The sequence below is a fragment of the Lolium perenne genome, chromosome 2, assembly GCF_019359855.2.
Source record: "Lolium perenne isolate Kyuss_39 chromosome 2, Kyuss_2.0, whole genome shotgun sequence".
NCBI classification, from domain to species: domain Eukaryota; kingdom Viridiplantae; phylum Streptophyta; class Magnoliopsida; order Poales; family Poaceae; genus Lolium; species Lolium perenne.
In genome coordinates this window covers 301,521,998-301,545,356 of record NC_067245.2, presented here as the reverse complement: position 1 = coordinate 301,545,356, position 23,359 = coordinate 301,521,998, and the positions used below count along the sequence as shown (strand labels likewise).

Sequence of the window (23,359 nt, the reverse complement as noted above, 5' to 3'; positions counted from 1 at the left end):
TTGGTCTCCATTTCTTGCGTGTCGCCAACTCTAGTCCAGTCGACAGTCTGTTGACTATCGGCAACCAAAGCAATAGTACCTTCCACGCCAACCTTCAAACTTTCTTGGCGAAGTCTGAGCCCAAGGTTTTCGGGAGTATTAAAGCACTTGGCGAGGGCAAGAAATGGTGCAGGTTGCTCTTTCTTCGGGAAGAAGTAGGGATAAAGTTGCGACAACCCCGCTTCAGCTTCAGCAAGGCCGTCGCGTGCCTCGTCTCCATGAATCTCAAGGAGAGAAAGCGCGTCAAGAAGAGGGTCATTTTCCGGATCCGTAAGTTCATATTCTTGACCCGTTTTTCCTGCCAAGACAAAAGTTTATTGATAAGCAAGCAAGATAGAAGAAGTTCAATGAAGTCAAAACAGTTCGGGCACTTACTGGCAAAACGGCGGCTTTGCGACGCCAAGCGCTTAATAATCGCTTCCTCGCGAGCAGATTGTTCAGAAATGCGCTTGCTTAGAGAATTTTCTGCCTCCTGAAGTCTCCTTCGAAGATCTTCGACGGTGGCGGCCTCGGCCTTAGCCTTTTTGGCATCCGCTTCAGCCTCCTTGCGAGCTTTTTCACTTTTCTCCAGTTTGCGAGCAAGTGTTTCAGTATGTTTTCCAGCTTCCACAAAATCGGCTGAAAAAGCAGTCAACAATGATGATTGTTCCGACAAGAGTCAAGAGAAAGGAAATACAAATCAAGAAAAGATAGCAAGATGATACCTTTCAGCTGATTCGAAAGGTCACGGTACCCGACGAATTGGGTACCGAGACGGAAAAACTCCTTCATCAAAGGCTAGAGAAATCCAAAGAAAGAAAAGTCAAATATAGTACGGGAAAAATTCGATGGCAACAAGAAAAAGAGGTAGCAAACAAAAGAGTAATGGAGAAAGCTTACGTCATTCAGTGAAGAAGTCGTGAAACCACCACTCAATTGGGTGGGTTCTTCGACTGGTTCAATCCTGGCCTTCTTCGGTGAAGGGGCTCGGGGGCTTGCAGATGGAGTTGGATGCTTGACGTTATGTTGAGGAAGCGAAGTTTCCTCTACATCAGGCTGAACATCCGATACAACTAAAGTACGTGACGTGCTCGTTCGAGCAGCCACGTCAATAGGTGGATGTTCTTCCTCGTCATCACTGCAATAAAACGTCGACAATATAAGCAAAACGACGACAAGTATTTTGCAAGATAAACAATAAAAGATAGTGACTTACGAGCTGACAAGGGCATCCAAAAAAGGGTCGAAAGCTTTCTTCCCTTCGGAAGGACCAGCTTCTTCGGCTTTGGAGGTGCCGGAATCTTCGACTTCATTCCTCTTCCTTTTGTTCTTTGGAGAAACAGCAGGAGGAGGAGATGGTACTGAGGCGGTGCCCTCAGATTCAGTCTCTTTTTCAGAGGATACCGCAGATTTTCGGGAAATTGCGGCTTCACTCTCAGGGCGAGAAGCACCCTGGTTGTCGTCGGTGACAACGGCCCGTTCTTCGACTTCCCCACCTTCAGGAAGGGGAGGAAGAGAAACAAGATCTGGATGGTTCTACAAAACAGAACAATGTCGACAAGAAAGTCATACAAAGGATGTCAACAAAAACAAAAGAAAGTAGTCAATAAAAGAGAGAGAGAGAGAAGTTCACACGAGAAATTACCTCAGGGAGAGGGTTGGTGGCGCTATACGGCTTTACACGGCAAGCCGAGGGAATAGGATCTTTCTTGTTGAGGGAGGAGATTTTGCGGACAAGCTTTTCTAAGTCTTTGACCGACAAATCCGCTGACAAGCGATCCACATCTTCGTCGCCAGCATACTTCCAGAGGGGATTTTTGCGAGCTTGTAGAGGCTGCACTCTAATCCTAAGGAAATACGCCGTGATTTGGATACCCGATAACTCTTGGCCACGGGTATTCTGGAGCTCGTGGATGCGAGTCATCAGTGCCTTTGTCGCCGCTTTTTCTTCGGCGGTAGCTTCTGCATCCCAGGAACGGCGGTGACAGATTCTTTTGGCACCATCAAAAGGAGGAATATTGTCTTCAACGGACCGTGGTTTTCCTCGTGGATGTATAGCCATTTTTTGCGCCACCCTTGAACTGAATCAGGGAATTTGACATCGAAGTACTCGACATCAGGGCGGACGCAAATAACGACGCCACCTATGTTATAGGCGACGTTGGCAGAGCCATTGTGGCGACAGAAAAAGAGACGCTTCCACAAAGCCCAGTTAGGCTGGACTCCAAGGAAGGACTCACAAAGGGTGATAAAAATCGAGATGTGGAGTATGGAGTTGGGAGTGAGATGGTGGAGTTGCAATCCATACATGAAAAGCAACCCTCGAAGGAAATTGTGAATGGGGGCAGATAGGCCGCGGATGAGATGATCAATAAAACTAACCCGATACTCCATTGGAGGGGTTGGGTAGCTTTCTTCGCTGGGGAAGCGCAGAGCGTTTGGTTTCTTGCCGATCCCCAGTTTCTTCAGCAATTTGATGTCTTGAGCGGAGATTCTGGATCTCTCCCACTCCACGCTGCCCAGATCCGCGGCAGCCATCGAGGATTCAGGTGTACTGTGTCTGGTGAGTCTGCGCGGTGGCATTAACAATGGCGCAGTAGCACAGCGTAAGTGTGGCGGAGCTCAAGGAACTATGGGGCGCAAAGGAGGATTTGGGCAGATGAGAGCAGAGGAGCGGCACGAGCGAAAGTGGAGAAGGAGGAAGATGATGATCTTAAATAAAGGTGTGTTGAATCGACGCACCGTTAGACGGAGAAATCGTGCGGTGGACAGGGAACTGGTAATTGAAGGGTAAAAAGGTATTTTTACTTCAATGGAACAGAGTAGGTGCTACAGTACGTGTGCCAGGGAAAGCGGAGGACGTGTGTCCCCCACTTGCACGACGTGTCAACATGGTATGAATATTGGACCCACAAGGCAGAGAGAGAATAGTACTCAAGATTTCCGGATGCAAAGATCGTGGTTATCGTCAGTACTGAGGTCACTTTGACCAAGAGGAAAATCTCGACAAGTATGAAGTAAGAAGATTGGCGGCAGGACAACTTATCAATTACTTCGGGAGCCTTTGATCAAATACAAGTTTTTGCCCAAATGCTCGGGGGCTACTTTGAAAAAAGTAAAATTCGAGTATGACAATATAGAAATTGCGGGAGCCTATGATCAAACGCAAGCATTTGTTCATAGCCTCGGGGACTACTCCCATCGGGAGCGCTATTCGCGCACCCGATAGATAAAAAAGTTCGAGAAAGAATGACAATATAGCGACACGATGCAATAAAGTGTTGAGCCTACAACCAAGCACTAGTCCTTGGTTGTAGCCTCGGGGGCTACTCCCATCGGGAACGCTGTTCGCGTGCCCGATGAAATTATAAAAAAAGAGAGAAAAAGAAGAAAAAGGGAGCATATTTCGAGTTATAAAAATAACTCTACATATACTCCCATCGGGAGAACAATATAAGTCATCCGTTGACTCAATAAAATGTGCTATTCCAACAGCCGAATAAGCACTCGACAATATATTCTCAGAACGCCAAAGTTGCGAAAAATTTGTGAATGCCGCAAAACTTTGCGAAGGTAAGACCCCAGATCCGTTCTGTGCGGCGTGGCGCTGTCTCTGACGTCGGTTTGCTACTTTTTTCCGTATCAACAGATACGAAGAAAAATCCTAACGGACGCGTTAGGTACCCGATAAATATGATTGGGCCTCGATAGAATGGTAAGACCTTAAGCGGCACCTGTCGAAGTTTTCACCAGTATCCCGAGATCATGTCTAGGGACGTGATCTTGAAGTAGGTTTTTGCGGATTGCCACTAGAGCAGTTAACTAGTACCTGATCCGTCAGATGAACTAGCCCCAACTACCATAATCCCTGTACAATATAGAAATTCATATGCAAAGGCATGTGATAAAGTCAGAGTTATCGAATAAATATAAAAGTGGATATTTTCCTTGACTCTACGATTCAAACAAAATCTCGGGGGCTACTGACATAGGCATCCCCAATGGGCCTGCCGAAGATAGTACCCGGGATTTATTCAAGGCCCACGACCCGAAGGATAAGAAGATTCGGAAGCCCAAGATGTTACTATGGAAAGATAGAGTTGTAATAGGAAGTGTAAATTGTAATCTTACGGGACGAGTCAGAAACCCTCCCGTACTCTGTAAACTTGTATATCACGAATCCCTCGGCTCCGCCTCCTAGATAAGGGGGAGTCGAGGGACAAAGAAAGATCGAATCATTGTTTCTCAAACCCTAGCTTTTACATCGTCGAGTACTTTTCGGCTGAAACCTTTGAGATCTACTTGCCCTCTACATCTAACGAAACCCTAGTCTACTACTTGTAGGCATTGACAAGTTAATCCCTTGTCACTCGGCGTCCCAGGATCGGCGGTGAATAATTTCGGCACCTCCATTGAAAGGAGCAACGTTATACTCCACCGAGTCTGAGCATTCTTCGTGGACGTATAACCATCTTTTGCGCCACCCTTGGACAGAGTCGGGGAATTTGACGTCAAAATATTCGACATCAGGGCGAACGCAAATAACAACACCGCCAATATTGTAGGCGATGTTGTGGGAGCCATTACGGCGGAGACAGAAGATGCGTTTCCACAGAGCCCAGTTAGGATGGACTCCGAGGAAGCATTCGCAAAGAGTAATGAAAATAGAGACATGGAGGATGGAATTGGGAGTTAGCTGGTGAAGCTGCAACCCATACACAAAGAGAAGACCGCGGAGGAAATCATGGATGGGAACAGAGAGGCCGCGGATAAGATGGTCAACAAAGCTAACCCGATATTCAATAGGAGGCGTCGGGTAGCTCTCCTCGCTGGGGAAGCGCAGAGCATCCTTCTTCTTTATTAGCCCAAGTTTCTTCATCAGGTTGATGTCCTGATTGGAAATCTTGGATCTTTCCCAATCCCCCGTTCCCAGATCTTGCGCCGCCATCTTTGATTCAGGTGTGTTGTGCCTGGTGAGTTTTGCGCGGGGTGGCATCAACAATGGCAAAGGCGTGAGTGAGAGTTTGGCTATGCTCAGGAAGTGTTGGGTGCAATGGGGGATTTTTGGAGTGAGAGCAGAGGTGCGGCGATGCGAGAGGAATGACGGAGGAAGAAGAAGGCTTTTTATATAGAAAACTTGCGAATCGTCGCACCGTTGGATGAAGGAGTAATGGATTTGATGCTTTACACGTGGCTAAGGGGTAAAAGTGTATTTTTACTGTGAAGGAACTGGACAGGCGCTACAGTAAACGTGCCAGAAAAAGCGGAGGACGTGTGTCCCCCACTTGCGTAACGTGTCAAACTGTCGCAGGTTTGGGGTCCACCAGTCAGTGAAAGGACATAACTCGTGTTTTCCCAATACAGGGGTCGTGGCTAACGTCAGCACTGATGTCACTTGGACAAAAGAAAAAAGTCGACAACGGTGATATGAAAATTGGTGACAAAATAGAAGTGATGATAACGTCGAGAGCCTTCGATCAAATACAAGTTTTTGCTCAAATGCTCGGGGGCTACTTTAAAAAAAAGGAAAAAGAAAATGTCTGAGTTCTGCAATAAAGAAAGGGCGAGAGCCTATGATCAAATGCAAGCATTTGTCCATAGCCTCGGGGGCTACTCCCATCGGGAGCGCTGGTCGCGCACCCGATAAATATGGAGGATTTCGAGAGGTTATCAATATAGCGAAAGAGAAGATGCTAAAATGGTGAGCCCACAACCAAGCACAAGCACTTGGCTGTAGCCTCGGGGGCTACTCCCATCGGGAACGCTGTTCGCGTGCCCGATGAAATTATAAAATATATTGGTTGGCATATTTCGAGTTATACAAATAACTCTCTATATACTCCCATCGGGAACGCAAGATAAGTCATCCGTTGACTCAAGAAAATGTGCTATTCCAACAGCCGAAAAAGCACTCGACAAAATATTCTCAGAGCGCCAAAGCTGCGAATAATCTCTGAATGCCGCAAAACTCTGCGAAGGTAAGACCCCAGATCCGTTCTGAGCGGCGTGGCACCGTCTCTGACGTCGGTTTGGTACTTTTATCCGTATCAACAGATACGAAGAAAAATCCTAACGGACGTGTTAGGTACCCGATAAAATATGACTGGGACTCGACAAATGGTAAGACCTTAAGCGGCACATGTTGAGTTAACACTAGTATCCCGAGATCATGTCCAGGGACGTGATCTTGAAGTAGGTTTTTGCGGATTGCCACTAGAGTAGTTAACTAGTACCTGATCCGTCAGATGAACTAGCCCCAATTACCGTTATCCCTGTATAATATATAATTGTATATCCAAAATATATGTGATGGTTTGAAAGGTTATTTGGTGATTATAAAGTTGGAGATTTTCCTTGATTCTCTGATTCAAGCAAAATCTCGGGGGCTACTTACATAGGCATCCCCAATGAGCCTGCCAGAAAAGATACCCGGGGTTTACTGAAGGCCCACGACCCGAAGAATATGAAGCTCGGAAGCCCAATTTGTATTTAGGAAAGATAGAGTTGTATTAGGAAATATAGAGATGTGTAACTTTACGGATTGAACTCAGAGAGTCTCCCGGAATATGTAATCTTGTGTAACACGAAACCCTCGGCTCCGCCTCCTATATAAGGGGGAGTCGAGGGACGAAGAGAGGATCGATTCATTGTCAACAGAACCCTAGTTTTTTATTCGTCGAGTACTTTTCGGCTGAAACCCTCGAGATCTACTTGCCCTCTACTTACAACTAAACCCTAGTCTACAATCCGTAGGCATTGATAAGTTAATCCCTTATCAACATGGAAGATACCATCCAAAGAATCTTAGTCCTTTAGTGAAATCTTAATTTTCCCAAAAAAAATTATCATCAACTGGCACCTCTAGTTGTATTAAGGCTATATGCGTGGAATGTGGAGAGAACCTAGCACGTGTAGATTTCATCGAAATTCACTAGTCCTTTGCGTTAATTGGATCAAAGCCAAACATTATATCAAAACATTCCTTGATATGCAAACATAACGTTCAACTAGATCTCTCCTCAATGTTATATTTGGTGGTGAGGATTCCAAAACCGTAGTGACTGTATCGCTCGTGTGACAAACAATGTTTTATAGAGCTGAATATTGTTTCTCAGAGTAGTGTTACCCAGCCACTTATCCCTCAAAAACCTAATTTTCTAGATATCCTTAATTATGAACGAACCATATGTGAAGAAATATTTTTTCGCCGCGATTAGATCAGTCCAAAAAAGTGAGTGTCCAAGTTTCCAATAAACCTGGGGCAACACACTATTTTTCTTTTTAGAAGAGTTCGCCACACCCCATCTTCGGTAAGAAGCTGAAAAGGCCATTTTCCTAGAAGAGTTAAGTTTGTGACCTCAAGATCATGAATACCAAGTATTTCCTAATCTTTAGGATGAAAAATTACATTACATTTAGCAAGTCCACATTTTTTTCTTCGTATCGCCTTGCCAAAAGAATCTTGATCAAAACAAATGAATTGCTTCATAAGTCCTTTGGTAGCTAGAAGAAACAAATCATGTAAAAAAACTTAGTATCAAATTAATGAGAACTAATCGTCCGTCAAGGGATAATAGTTTTTCTTTCCAACTGCTTAATATTTTTTGTAATCTCTGCTCGACATGTTTCCATTCAACATTTGTGAGTCTCCGATAATGTATGGGATGACTAAATAGCTTATTGGAAATTGGTCTTGCCCACACTGAAAAAGTTCAACATAAAGAGCGTCCTAGTATTGAGGCTCACCAAAGAAAACCAAATCACTTTTTTGGAACTATATTGTGACTTATGAAAGTTGGTCAAAATGTGATAATATTAATTTCAGATTTTTGCGTTTTCAAGATCATGTTCCATAAATATAATCATATATCGTCGATGTTGAAGGATAGACAGTCCACCATCCACAAGGGGTGAAACTACTCCTTCAATTTGTCCATCGTTTTTTGTGTGCTCTATTATTATGGCTAAAATATCATCCACTATATAAATAGCATTGGTTATAATGGATCACCATGCCTTAACATTTTTTGTTTGTTTGGAAGTAGTCCCAACATCATCATTTACTTTGATGCCGGCTACACTACTCCGAAAACAATACTATCAATTAGAGCACACCCAACAGTTAGAAAAGAACTTTTGTTCTGACTCTATATAAGAAAAAGACCAATTAAATTTATCATATGGTTTTTGGAATTCAATCTTTAATATTACCTCCCATTCAAATTTTTGATGTAGTTCGTGCATTGTTTCATGGAGAGTTACTACCCCATCTTGAATATTTCTTCCTTGCATAAAAGCAGTTTGAGGGTGATGAATAACATGTTCAATAACCAAATTATGCCTAATAGTTGCGGTTTTCGTTAATATATTGAAGCTAACATTAAGAATGAATATATTTTTATATTGTTGCATCTTTCTGCTTCATTAATCTTTGAGAACAATACTATCTCACTAAAATTAAGGCAGAATAAGTCAAGATGTAGAGTATGAGAAGGTGGAACAATTCTATAAGGTCCAACTTAATGATCCCCGAAAGTTCTGATAGAACTCAGTTGGAAAAATATCCGGTCACGGGGCCTTGCTATTTTCCATTAGGAAAACTATGTTTTCTTAATTCTTCCTTAGTATAAGGTGCAGTAGGATGGACTTTTTGCTCATTAAAAACTTGGGTAATATCATATGTCCGGGGCTGCATCGAGAAACTTCCTTCTCCAGGTGTAACGGCCCAGGGTAGACCCTAATTAGAATTGTTTGTTGTTTTTTATTTTGTGCATCATCATGCATCATGCATCATCACATCCATGTTTTGCCAAATAAAATTATTTTATAAATCCTACTTATTTTGTTTTCCTCTCATATGGTTTATATATAAATCCCCCTTTATCTTTTCTTCTAACAAAACCCTATCTCCAAAGTTATCAAGAAAAAAAATCTTTTCAAATATTACAAATACAATGTAAAAACTATTTTGGTATGTCTCTGTTTGAAATTATTTTACAAAACTGTTTTATAAAACAAAAAAGGAGAAAGTTTTCAAAGAAAAAGAAAACAGGAAAACCTCCCCTCCTCCCTGGGCTCCCTCTCTCCTTGGCCTGCTTCCTCTCTGACCCAGCGGCCCAAGAGCACCAGCCACCTTGGCAAGGCAGCCCACCTCTCCAGCCCAACCCATTCCTCCACGAATCGGTACCTCCTCTTTTCTGTCGTCTTCTTCGTCACACAAAGAATGTGAGCCCCCTCTCTCATGCCACTGTCCTCCACCGAGGTCCCCCTCCACCTGCTCCCCCTCTCTCCCTTTCAACCCTCCCCCGAACCCTAGACTCCCCTCCTTCTCTTCTCCTCCCTCGTGCCGCCATCTCCCCCTTCCTCTTTGCTTCTTTAACCCCTCAACCACCGTGAGCTCCCCGCCGGCGCCCCGTTGAATGCGGCCACCCCTCGCCATGCTGAAGCCACCAGGAGCTCCGCCTCCTTGCCCTGATCATCCTCGTACAAGGAATCGTCCCGGGCCCCTTAAATCATCGCCATTCCACCATTCCCTTCTCCGGCCCCGAGCAGCAAATTCTCCGATTCCGGCGAACCCTTTCCTCCTTCGGCCCCGGCGTCGGCACGTTGAGCTTCAGGGTGAGAACGCGCACCCCCTAGACATACTCACCTCCTCCCTAGCTTCCTGTTTGGTTCCTCACTGTGTTGTCGGCCGCCTCCACCGCAGATGCCGCCGCTGATGAAGCTCCGACGAGCCCCTGATGCCGCCTCCACCTCCATCTTGTCCGCACCAACAAGGCGCCTCTGATAGGCACCAGCGCGCTTCCGGGGAACGTCTGCATCGCCACGCTCGTCTTCGCCGCGCCCGCGGTAGTCACCGCCGCCCTGCGCGCACGTCGTCTGTCGAACACCTTGCGTGCGGCCGTGCAAGGTTGGACACATCAGCGCCAACGTGGCACCTGGGCCCCCCTCGTCAGCGCAGGGGCACACACCCGCTCGGTGAGAACCTCCCAGATCCGATCGGATCTGCTTCTTTGCATCTAGCCCCTGTCAACTTTTGACTCCTAACCCGCAGTCCTTTCCTCAGATCCAGCCAACGTCCTTGTCAGCAGCATCTGGGCCCACGCGTTAGTGACCCAGGTTGTCTTCCCCTCCGGTGAGAAACGTTCCACCCAGATCTGGATCTGGCCTTTTGCGCTAAGCCCCTTGCATCTATTCCTTTCTAAACCCGCCATCCCTAGCTATGTCCGTTACACGATAACCTCCTGCATCTTTGTGAAATCAACCCGGGGTCCCTCCCCCTGGATAAAATTGTTTTCGGGTCCTTCCCCAATTAAAATAAAATCTGTTTATCTATTTTAAATAATAAAAACTAATCTGTTAATAACTTTTAATCTATAACTCGAAATTAAAAGTGTTGTACATGAAAATTGATCAGAAAAATATGAGGAACATGAATATGCCATCCATTCATCTGTTTGCATCTCACATCATGTCGAGACGTGATAGTTATGCATGTTCACCTCACATGTATGCGGAGTTTTTCGGATACCGACTAGGGTTTTCCCCGCTCCGTTTAATATTGAAGAAGCGCACCCCTGCTATGATATGCCATGCTAATGAACACTTAACTTTGCCGGTAGAAAATGCAACTCCAACGTAATTTGCTTGTCCGGGGTTCCGACTCCGATTAATATGGATAAGTTGCATCGCATCATCGTTGCCATGTCATGCATATCATATCATGATCATGCCAATTCTTTTCCGTAGTTGTAAGATTTGCATCTGTTGTTTGTTGTAGCATTTCCTTCTTCCCGGATAGGATCACGAAGTGTTGATGTGAGGTACGACGAGTTCTCCGACAAGTTCTCCTGCAGCTTTTCACAGGCGAGCCCTCTCTCTTCACCTATTTTACATTTTGCTCTTCATCGCACTGCTATACATAGGTTGCGCTTCTTTATCGAGTCACATGTCCTATTCCACTTGTTTACCATAATAATCCTATACGTATCATTCGTTATCCATAGCCGTTGCTTGATGTTTGAGCCTTGCGAGTCGTAGGCGTGTTTAGGCTCTGTTGTTTATCTCGATCTGTTACCGGAATTTGTTAGGTTGTTGGGAGGATATCACATGCTATATTAGTTTATTGGAGATACACATGCTTTACTTTAATGTTAACAACTAAAATTGTAAGCAGAGGCATCTGTGAGCCCCTTTGCGAAAGCATCGGAACTTTGACTTGCTAATGTCCCCTAGGATCCGAGTTCTTGTTATCTGTTCCGAGATTGAGCGCTCTACCCATGCGTGGGGACGATTATCGGGACCCCCCTCACCCATTACCTTTTCTCAAGTCAGTTGAAAAGGGGGCCACAACCTTGGTTTTATTTGCCTATGCCATGTATGCCATGTTTACTTCCTGTTGCCTTCGGGTGTTTATATTCTGTACTGTACCCCGCGGGACATTTAGCGAAGCGTGTGGTTCGCACGCCTAGCCGCCGTCACAAACCCTGAGTCCGCTTCAGAGTACGGCCGAACTTCGATACGGGTAGCTTAGTCGGGTGGCCCCCTAGACTTTTTTGTTGAACTGGGAACGGTCTTGTTGTGAGACATCCACCTGTCGTAAGTGGGTCGAGCTTGCGTATGATTACATTTGGACAACCCCTGCAGGGTGTACATCTTATCGATAAGGCGTGTCCGCGATTATGAACGACTTGGAATTGTATAGCTTGATCATAGAACAACTTACACCTTATACCTGTCGTTAATAATCTGATAATAACCTACGTAGTAATATAGCATTACTACAACCGATACCTAATAAAACTTGTCCACCGTTGAGTCCCTTTTACATTGCCTCTTCGCTTTGTTGAAGGGGATATGTGTAATTGGCTGGGTTATGTTTGTGTAGTATTTATCTGTTACCTTGTGCGCTCTCTTATCTTCTCTGATTAGACGGATGTTGTAGTGTGCCTCTGTTGGTTATAGTTTTGCTGCCGCTAAACCTACCATATAGCCCCAGGCGATATATTTGCCCAGCGAGTATAGCCATTTCTAGTCTCGCTAAGTACGTGCCGGAGTTCGTTCCTTGGTACTTACTCTCGCATTTTCTCTTTCTCTTATGTTTTCTCCCTTTTTGTCGGAAAATAAACAATTCTTTTAATTAACATATGATCGTTTGTAAGAAAAACATAAGATAAACTTTCTACTGTACAAATGTCTTCTGTGCGTCAAATGGTTCTAGATTAACTTTAATTATCACAAATTTAGGAGGATGGTAACATTAAAGCAGATATATAAGGGCAGTGCAGAGCATCCTCTGGGGGATCAATCCACACGACTTCCCTCCTCCAAGGCCGCACAAGCCTAAGGAAGGGAGGGAAAGGGGATAGGAAATGGGAGATGAGAGCAAGTCGGTACCCTTGCGGAAACCCCACGTGTAGCCCAAATTACATGTAGAATTGTTTTTTTTCTTTTTGAAACTTTAGTACTTTTGATTTTAAGTATTATGAAAATCCAAAAAAAAACTTGGCCGTAGACAATGTTGCATTCTATAAGTGTGTTAATTTTTAGAATGAAATACATTGCATTTGACCTTGGATAAAAATGAAACGATCTTATAAAATGACAAAATCGAGATACTAGTGTCATTTTTGCTGAGCACAAAATACAACATATTTCTTTCTGAAACTTTACATATTAGTTAACAGTATAATGGAACCACCTAGGAGCAACCACAGTAATTTAACTCTCTGGACCGTCCGATTCAGCCGTTGGACGTTTCAGATGCATCCTCGTTTCCCGCATCGTTGATGAAGTGGTTCCGTTCCTTAAATCGCGCCGAACGGGCCAACCCAACATCACAGGGCTGCTACTCCGCACGCCGAGCTAGCCCAGCTTTGGTTGATCGGGCTGTGAATAGTTCATGTGGGCCTTTAGGCCTTCATTTTATTTCCTTGGGCAACATTGGACAGTGAACATGGAGACGAAGCGGCCGCGTTTCCTTCCTTTCTCTACTCATCGTGCCGCCGTTTCTTCTCTGATTGCTACACGCGTGAGTGGTGCTTGCTGCGCGCGATTGGCATCCGCCACGAAACGGGTCAGGCGATGGTCGCACCAATGGATCTCTACTAAGATCGAACTTCCTTCGATTTTTCGGGGATCTAGAAGCCCGGCTATTTGGCCCTTCTTCTCCGGCGACGGCATCGTGCAGATGGCGTTCCTACAGCAGCTTGGGTTTAGGACATGCGGGCCTGCGCGATGCGCGCACCTGTGGATCCCTGCAAATTGCCGGCTTAGTTCGATTTCGCATGGATTTGGAAGCCCGCCGACTTTCTACCCGTCTTCCCCGGCGCCGGTGCGGTGTTACACCTGTTTGTCTCCTCTAATCATCTATTCTGGTTCTACCATATATCTTGCCTATAATCGGATTTCTCCCTTTCATTTAACCTGCTCATTATTTTTTTGTGAGGGTTAATTTGTCTCCACAATCCACGCGTGCTGATTTTGTGGCGTTAGCATGACTCTTAAGTGCTGCTCCCACTTGCCTTCCATCCGGTTATGTTTCACTGATGTGATAGGCAGATAATTGATGCCTGACGACAGCGGCATGGCCATAGAGGTCGTTCATCTTGTCCTGCAATGCTGCCTATTCGTGGTACACATGTTATGTTGTCCGTTCGTCGCCGCTTCATTGATGTGTGAGCGCCAGGCTTGCTTCTCCTGCACCTTTGATCTCTGGTATAAAATTATTGCATTGTCATATTGATCCTCCTGGTCCGTGTTGGTTCATGGAGGAATTGGGGATCGATATTTACTTCACAGTGGTGAGAAAATGACTTTTTGCTAGCTATATGGAGCTGATCTTGCATCTTGACAATTTATCATGTTATATTGGTTGTTTCCTAGCCTAGGCTTACCTCAATTCGTGTTCTAATTTGTGTTCCTGTTGAGTTTGTAGAGACGTCTAAGATTACCAAAAATTTCCGATGGTGTGGTTTACTGGCTTGTGAGCACCTCTTTGATGTGCTGATTTGGGGACATGTATGATCTCTCTTTGTATTGTCCTATAGTTTGATGCGCGAAACAGTTTGACAGTTTTTTCTTTTGCACTGTATATATTTGGGTCTATTGGAACATACAAGTATATTTAATTTTTCACCTTTGGCAGTGTTTATTTGATGTCGATAGTTGGCGTGTCTTCATCTGTTATTGGAGCATGAAGTTTCTACTTGGGAGGAAGATTTTCATAGGTTAAATTTTGAATACATGTAATTCTTGGGTAGAGGATTCCCTAACATGTGAGTTAGATCATTTACTTCTCTTTGTATCAATTCCTTTGCTCTTCAAGTTGGAGGTTTCTGTTTTTATTTTTTTGCGATTAAGTTGGAGGTTTTGTTCCTAAGGTCTGACCTCTTTCCTTTGCAGGAGAGATTAAACCTATTGTCAAGAGAGTTGAAATCGATTCAACTTTTGGACCTGTAGCGTGGGAAGCCCGTTAACATGTGAGAGTGCATCTTTGGCAGGATCGAGATCAGCTGAGGCATGGTCGGCACCTCAAGGCTGTTAAGGGCTCCAACAACCTCTGTACGACCATAGAAGGTGTTCTGGTACTCTGCTCCCTTTTATTTAGTACTACAACGAATATGATCCTCACCAGACTCCATAGTTTCCTATTGATTCAGCTAAATGCTTACATTATTTCCGCAAATACTTGGCAGAAAAAACAACTTTAGTGGAAATATTTAGGGTTACTGAGTTCTATGTTAAATGGAGCCACCAATTTTCATATATGGCCAGTAAATTCATTGGAGTTATCTACTTACCCATTTTTCATCCCTCCTACAGATCATTATTTCTCTGACCATTCAAATTAATTTCAGCAAAGTGAACTGTGCCTTTTTTAAATCAGGGCCTTGATAACTGAAGTTGTCGAGTTCTTGTTTATAGCCTTAGATGAACATTTGGTAGACACTTTTAAAAGTATTATTGGATACTAAATGCACAATATAGAACCTCAGATGAACTCTTAGTAGCCACTTTTCTTTCCTCGAAAGTATTGTTGGATAAGAAATACACAAAATTTAAGTATTATTTTCTTCACATGCATACAGTTAAATGCTTAAAGTCTTTCCTTGTCATTCTTTAATTGAAAGTATTTTTGTTAAGGGGACACAAGCACAAACAAAATATTCTTAATCTTTACACAATTATTCTTGTCTGACTTGTCGTTTGTGTGTCTCACATCCTCATAGCTCCTTTGCAAGATGGAGAAAAGCCTCATCTCTTCCAGGACTTTTGTACATTGCTTATTTGAGGGAATCTCAAGACTACAAGAGTTCTTGATTTTTCAATCAGAAATTAATCCATTGGAAAATTTGTTGGCAGCATTCAAGACCTTGGAGACATTGAAGTGGCTGTTATGGGATTTCTTGGATGTTTCCATCAATTTGTTCGCGGTGAGCTATTTGTAGCCAGTTGACAATATAACTATACATACATGCTAAGGGTCAAAGGATTTTTTATACTTTTGCTGAAAGTAGGAAAATTTACATATCTTTGTTACTTTGGTGCCGAAATCTCATGAAATTTGTATGCAACTTAATATGACATGCAGGTGAAACTGATCGATAGTGCATGCAACTAAACTGATTCATAGAAAAGAAAATTGTAGGCATATTGCAGTAATAATGATGTGTCTTCACATTGACAAATAAAAACTAATTACTGATATCGGATGAAGCCCGGTGATCAGGGGGGTACGTGAGCACCCCCTAGCTACTCAACACGTGTCTAACGTCATCCATTATTCCGTTAACGCAAGTGGGCAAGTGGACAAGTCAGAGACTGACGTTGCTTCACCAAACCGGCTCCTCCTCTCCAGAAAAATAAACGGAAAAGAAAAGGGAGTCCATCCCGCTGTTGCCCCGCATGAGGAGCTCGAGGTAGGGGGCCTACTCCCCCGCCGGACAAGCATCAGAGCGCCGCCAACCTGGCCTGCAGCGCTCGCCTGCAGCGCTCGACAGTGGTCCAGCTTCCCACCGTGTGCCCTGCCGATGGGGCTGCGGCTCGGCACCGTCCGCCACCACCCCCGTCCTGTAGCGAGCCAAGTTTCTCACTCTTATTTTTCATCCTGTAGATCGTTTCACTATTGGGGATTTCTGATGGGTGGGATAGAAATTCTTGTATTGGAACTGGAAATCTGGATGCTGCTCAATGTCCAAGTTCACTATTACAATCCCGTGGTGCTGCTCAATGTCCAAGTTTTCTAGCTCCAAATCTTTTCTCTCCAAAAATTCCCCAATTCCTCTCTGAAAGTGTAGAGCTTCACGTTTGGTACCTAAGAACGGCGGGGGCGCCTCCTCCCGCCTGCCGCCGCTGGGAACCGCGGGGGCGTCTGCTCCTGCCTGCCGTCGCTGGGAACCGCGGGGGCGACGCAGGAGGGCAGGGTTGTGTCTTCCGCCGGTGGGGAACCAGGGGCAGGGCACACGATGGGAAGCAGCGACGACGGTGGCCCTGGCGCTGCAGCGACGACGGCGGCGCGCCCGCGCCCGCGTCTTGGCCTGGTCCCGTGGCCGAGGCGGAAGCCATGGCCTGGCTCTCCTCGGCGGTCCAACGCGCCTGCGCCTGCGAGATGCAGCCACCACGCCCCCACGTGCGAGCCGTAGCCACGGTGGAGGAGGGCGCCTCGGTCGACTCCGCTGGCGTCTGCGCTACGGGCTCGCCGGCCGCTCCTTCGCCGCCATGGCTCGCCGCTCCTCCACGCACGCAGCGCCGCCGCACATCCTCACCCGGCCGGATCTCGTCCGCACCAGCGACACCAGTTCCCCGACGTAGAACGCCGCCGGACACCATGTCCAGAGCTCGGCGGACGAGGCCGCGCTGGCCACCGGGGCTCGTTTCCGCCGTCGTGGAGCGCGCGCCGCACGCGCTAGAGTAGCGAGGAGGGAGAAGTGATGCACTGATTTTTGCTGCCCCCTCGAGCTTCCACGGATTGATTTTGGTTGCAATGGTTTGAGAGGATTTGAGAGATGTGAGAGGGGGGAGCGGCAGTCCGGGTCAACGGGAGCTCGTGGGGCAGCTCGCGGCCAGGAGCAGTCCAGCTCGAGCGTTTCGGTGGAATGGTAACAACAAACAACGAAAAAAGATTCGCTTTAACACCGTATGTTGCCGTTAGTTTAGAAAGTGAGATGGCAGAATCTTAAAGGCAATCCAACGGTGTCTAGGGGGTGCTCACGTACCCCCCTGATCACCGAATCCACTCTCTTACTGATATTTAACAACATTTTTCAGTTATATGGGGAATAACCAAATTAACCATATGGAAGCACATAAAAGAAATACTTGGCCCTACTATACTCTATTAGCAGGCTTATACTTTGAATATCACTATGATCATCTCATTTTATTTTTATTTGGAATAACATTTGTTGACCATTTAGGGACGAGCGCGGCAACGCGCGCATTTATGTTCTAGTTTGTAGCTTAAAACAACAACAGCAACAACAGCAACAGCAGCAACAACAGCAACAACAGCAACAGCAGCAACAACAACGGCAACAACAACAACAGCAACAGCAACAACAGCAACAGCAACAACACCAGCAGCAGCAGCAGCAGCAGCAGCAACAACAACAACAACAACAACAACAACAACAACAACAGCAGCAGCAATAGCAGCAACAGCAACAACAACTCTAAAGGATTTGTTGCTGTAGGCTAGAGGTGAAACCCATAAGATCTTCTAACCAACTCATGGTTCTGGCACATAGATAGCAAGCTTTGGTTCTGGCACATGGATAGCAAGCTTCCACTCGGCTCTTTCCATGGCTAGTTCTTTGGTGATACTTCAGTCCTTCAGATCTTTCTTTACAGACTCCTCCCATATTAAGTTTGGTCTACCCCATCCTCTCTTAACATTGTCAGCACACTTTAGCCGTCCACTATGCACTGGAGCTTCTCGAGGTCTGCGTAGAATATGCCCAAATCATCTTAGACGATGTTGGACAAACTTCTCTGCAATCGGTGCTACCTCAACTCCATCTCGTATATTATCATTCCGAACTCTATCCTTCCTCGTGTGGCCACACATCCATCTCAACATGCGCATCTCTACCACACCTAATTGTTGAACATGCCGCCTTTTAGTCGGCCAACATTCATCGCATACAACATTACGGGTCGAACTGCCATCCTATAGAACTTGCCTTTTATCTTTTGTGGCACTCTCTTATCACAAAGAATGCCAGAAGCTTGGCGCCACTTCATCCATCCGGCTTTGATCCGATGGTTCACATCTTCATCAATATCCCCATCCTTGTGCACGACAGACCCCAAGTATCGAAAGGTGTTCTTCTGAGGCACCACCTGCCCATCCAGGCTAACCTCCTCCTCCTCGTATCTAGTAGTACTAAAACCGCACATCATGTATTCAGTTTTAGTTCTACTAAGTCTAAAACATTTCTATTCCAAGGTTTGTCTCCATAGTTCTAACTTTCGATTGACCCTGTTCGACTATCATCGATTAGGACCACATCATCTGCAAGTGTATATCCCTTGTGATCTCATTCATCACCAAATCAAATAAATAAGGGCTCAAAGCTGACCCTTGGAGCAGTCCTATTTTAATCGGGAAGTTATCGATATCGCCATCTCTTGTTCGAACATTTGTCACCCGTGGTATTTTTTTCATCCTTTTTCAAGTGTTTAAATTCGAATTTGCAGAGGTTTAAAACGACCTGCATTTAGTCTGAGCTAAAAAAAAAACCCACCTCAGATATCATGCATAGCATTCTCCAACATAAAACTAGATGCAAAGATGCCAAGACCGTACTGCGCTCCGTTTTTGGCGTGGCCTTGCTTCCTAGGTCGGTAATAACTCGTACAGAAACCAAACGAGACGAGTTCGGTTCATATAGTTCGGTTCATATTCATAGACTCGTTATCAATCAAACTCCATAAAGTACGAGACACGCACCCACCCGGCTTCCCACCACCGACCGACCGATCGACACGAGCTTCCCGAGTCTCGCCACATCGCAACCGCGCGCCGCCTCTAATCTCCGCCGGAACCCTACCCCGTCGCCGAGGTCCGAACCCCCGGCGCAGCCAAGATGGTGCTCGCGCAGCTCGGCACGAGCATCTCCGATGCGCTCGCGCGGATGAGCAAAGCGACGGTGGTCGACGAGAAGGTGCTGGGGGAGTGCCTCAAGGAGATCACGCGCGCCCTCCTGCAGTCCGACGTCCGATTCGAGACGGTCCGCGACGTGCAGGCCAACATCAAGAAGATCGTCAGCCTCGACACCCTCGCCGCCGGCACCAACAAGCGCCGCATCATACAGCAGGCCGTCTTCTCCGAGCTCTGCCGCATGCTCGACCCCGGGAAGCCCGCCTTCGTCCCCAAGAAGGGGAAGCCTAGCGTCGTCATGTTCGTCGGATTGCAAGGTCAGTCGGCCTGTTGCATTGCTATATATACCACCTAGAGTATTCTTACGTGCTGTCTGTTACATGTTTTCCCCCAATTATCTTGAATTCTTGATAGCTAGTAAGAAAATGTGTTGTACGTATAACCTAAAACTTGATTGAACTTCGCCCTATGTGTTTTGGGCAGGATAACTGTATCTATAACGGTGCGTGATTTGGATCGTGCGCCCATGAATATCAAGGGGCCTCAGATTATTTCTAGAAGTATTGAAAAAATATCAGTCACCTGTCATCGATAGAAGCAGACGTTGTTAGAATTTTCCCTTCTATCTATGTGCTTCGCTACGTGAATTGTGACAAAGCAACTATAGAAATTAGTTTTACTCGAGGGAGTTCTCAGTTCTGCCCTGAGATGGATGGCAAGGTAGATAAGTTGTTTTGTGGAGAATTTGTAGTGAACCGCACATTTCATTTAAGTTGTTTGTAGTTGTGAGATCTCTCAGGCTTCCCTTTTATACAGTTGCAATATATAATGTTGATGTTCACTGAATAACGATGTATTTCTGTAGGTTCTGGAAAAACCACTACCTGTGCCAAGTACGCGCAGTATTATCAGGGGAAAGGATTTAAACCATCCCTGGTTTGTGCCGATACATTCAGAGCTGGTGCCTTTGATCAGTTGAAGCAGAATGCAACCAAGGCGAGGGTACCATTTTATGGAAGCTACATGGAGTCGGATCCCGCGAAAATTGCTGTTGAGGGGCTGGAAAGGTTCAGAAAAGAAAACTCTGATCTCATCATCATTGACACAAGTGGACGCCATAAGCAAGAGGCTGCACTCTTTGAGGAGATGCGCCAAGTTGCAGAAGCAACGAAGCCAGACCTGGTGATATTTGTGATGGATGGCAGTATCGGTCAGGCTGCATTTGGTCAGGCACAAGCATTTAAGCAAAGTGCCTCTGTTGGTGCTGTGATTGTTACCAAAATGGATGGTCATGCAAACGGAGGCGGCGCACTTAGCGCGGTTGCAGCTACAAAAAGCCCTGTGATATTTATTGGAACCGGAGAACACCTTGGTGACTTCGACGTTTTCGATGTGAGACCATTTGTTAGTCGTCTGTTAGGTAAGTTACTAAATCTATTATTGTTCATAACCTGTGATTCTTCTTTCTAGATTGCGGTTTAACAAATGATGTATTTGGCAGGCATGGGAGACCTGCCTGGCTTAATAGACAAGCTCCAGGATATTATTCCTGCTGATCAACAACAGGACCTTCTGGAAAAGCTCTCTACCTTCACTCTCAGGCTTTTGTATGAGCAGTTTCAGAATCTTCTCAAAATGGGATCTCTCGGCCAGGTTAACTATATCCTTTAGTAGTATATTTTAATATGTTAACATGTGATTGAATTTCGTATGCTAAATTATATCGAGTGTTTGATGTTAGATGAACAATCCAACATCACTCAGATTCCAAATTTCCAATTCGCTATGCTTCCGTGGTAACATTATTTTAATCATTGGCTGCCTACTCTTATCTTCCAGGTCTTCTCTATGTTGCCTGGATTTAGTTCGGAGTTGATGCCAAAAGGAAGTGAGAAGGATGGCCAAGCAAAGATTAAGCGGTACATGACGATTATGGATTCTATGACAGATGCAGGTGAGCTAATCTTAAGGCTTTATTTTGTGTAACACAAGCGATATTCTGAAACTTATCTTGCCCCTCATGCTACCTTGTAGAGCTCGACAGTCCAAACCCAAAAAAGCTGATGACTGAATCACGAACCATCCGGATTGCTCGAGGATCCGGCAGACAAGTGAGGGATGTGATGGACATGCTTGACGAGTACAAGCGACTAGCCAAGGTGATGGGCAAGATGAAGAATATAAAGCTTCCGAACGGAAAAATGAGTGATAAGAACCAGAACCAGACCATCCAGCAGTTGACCAAAGCCCTGCCACCACACATGCTGAAGCAGATGGGTGGCATCCCTGGCTTGCAGGACCTCTTGAAAAAAATGGGTGGCAAGGACATGAGCCAAATGCTTGGAGGCATGGGCCTGGGTGGGGACTTGTAATGCAAAGGTAGTTTCCTTCTCGTCCTTGCAGCGTTGCAGAATTTGCTAGACTACGTGACATTTTTTCGGTGAACATTTTTTTGGGGGTAGTGGTCATTTTAGTGTTGAATATATTTGTGCATAGTTAAAGCAAGGAAGTAAATTCGTTTTTAGTCGATTGTACTGCGTAGTGGGGTTTTGTTGGTGGCCTTCTTCTATATGGAACGCTCTCCACGTCGGTTTGCTAAACATTAGCCGGGCATGCTCATCGTTGGTGTTAACAAAGAAGAGGAATCTCCACTACACAGTTGAGCCAAGCCATCACCAGGAATGTGAAGCTTGGAAACCACCTTGTTATGTAATTTCTCGGATGTCGTGGATGAAAAACCAAAATATAATTATGAAAACAGACGAAGACCAATACAATTACAATGTATGGAGAGAACCTAGAGTAAAGAATAGAATTAACTTGAAAGAACATACCATGTTGCGTTTGGTAAGACTTGATTTTGTCAAACATGTCAGAAATGGTGCCCCAACGAAGGTATTAGCCGCCACTAAGATCTCTAAGAGTCGAATGTGCTCATAGTCGCTCAGTTTGCATCTTGGGGAGATACTGGCAGCATCATATGAGTCTTCATCCCCACTACTGAGATAGACAATAGTAATTCATTGTGACTTGTCCTCTTAATGAAAAACCTACCATTTCTCCTCCGATGGAATGGTTCCGTGTGATGAATTGCTTCCAACATTGCCTCCCATGCACGCGAGTGCCTCTTATTTCTCCGCAACAATGTCATATGCACCCCCATGCACCTGAAAGTGCACACTCTCTTTAGCTACTTCATCGACCAGTGACTTCACATTGCATGGAATAATATATACTACTTCCATCTTAAAGCTTAAGGCTTATATTATTTTTAGAAAGTCAAACTATGTGAAGTTTGACTAAGCTTTTACCAAAAATTATTAACATGCATACAAAATTAATATCATTAAATAGATAATAAAATATATTATTGTATAGTATGTACAAAATATTATATTTGTTGATAGATTGTTCTAAAAGATTGGTCAAAATTTACTTGGTTTGACTTTAAAAAAATGCCTTAACCTTTGAGATGGAGGTAGTACATCATAAGCAGAAGAATAGTGGCCGCACATCTTCGAGTCCATCACTCCAGATTTTCGCTAATCCCGTGCTTGCCGTTGACCTCACCGGGATCTAAAAGATAGAAAAGAGAAAGAGTGAATAGAAAGAAGAAGTAATGTGCAGATCTGAAAAAATCAAGAGGAAATGAGAGTTTTCATCGTCATGCGGCAAAATTACTGCGAAATTTGAATATTTCTACTGACGGGAAATTACTACAGAAGCTGAATATTTCCGCTGACGAATTTCTATGAATTTTATTATTATCGGGAAGTTAAAAAGTCAAAACACAGTGCGAACAAAGTTGTTCACCTTTTATATATAATACTACATCTGTTCCAATGAATAGGGTTTCTAAAGTTAAACTACATAAAGTTTGATCAACATTTTAGAAAAAATATTATTATGTACAATTTCACAATTAACACATTAAGATATATCATAAAATATATATTCATATGATATCTATATAGTATCTTGGTTCTTGATAGTTTTTTCAAAAAATTCGGTCGAACTTTACTTACCTTGGCTTTTCAATAAAATATAGCTTTTATTGATTGGAACTGAGGGAATATACTATAATTAATTAGTAAAAACAATTTGAGGGGAAATTAATTAGTAATTAAAAAAGGATGAATCTACTCTTTCTTCTCCCGTTCAGCCCAACGGACCCAAACCGGACCTTTGTGGCCGTCTCCTCCCAAACCACGGTGTCTCGTCCCAAGTTGACGTCACCGC

General features: G+C 44.8%; 1 protein-coding gene and 1 long non-coding RNA gene across 2 annotated transcripts; both read left to right on the top strand.

Moving 5' to 3' along the window:
- Nucleotides 1–13,039: 13,039 nt before the first annotated feature.
- On the top strand, nucleotides 13,040–15,597 carry LOC127337069 (uncharacterized). The gene is made up of 3 exons (XR_007873649.2): nucleotides 13,040–14,294; nucleotides 14,422–14,595; nucleotides 15,249–15,597. It is a non-coding gene; the product is annotated as an uncharacterized lncRNA (long non-coding RNA).
- Nucleotides 15,598–18,926: 3,329 nt separating this feature from the next.
- On the top strand, nucleotides 18,927–21,672 carry LOC127337070 (signal recognition particle subunit SRP54 2). Its single transcript, XM_051363953.2, has 5 exons — nucleotides 18,927–19,437; nucleotides 19,986–20,540; nucleotides 20,622–20,773; nucleotides 20,960–21,074; nucleotides 21,155–21,672. Exons 1-5 carry the CDS (start codon nucleotides 19,107–19,109, stop codon nucleotides 21,490–21,492), a joined length of 1,491 nt encoding a protein of 496 aa, XP_051219913.1. The 5' UTR covers nucleotides 18,927–19,106; the 3' UTR covers nucleotides 21,493–21,672.
- The last annotated feature ends 1,687 nt before the right edge of the window (nucleotides 21,673–23,359 follow it).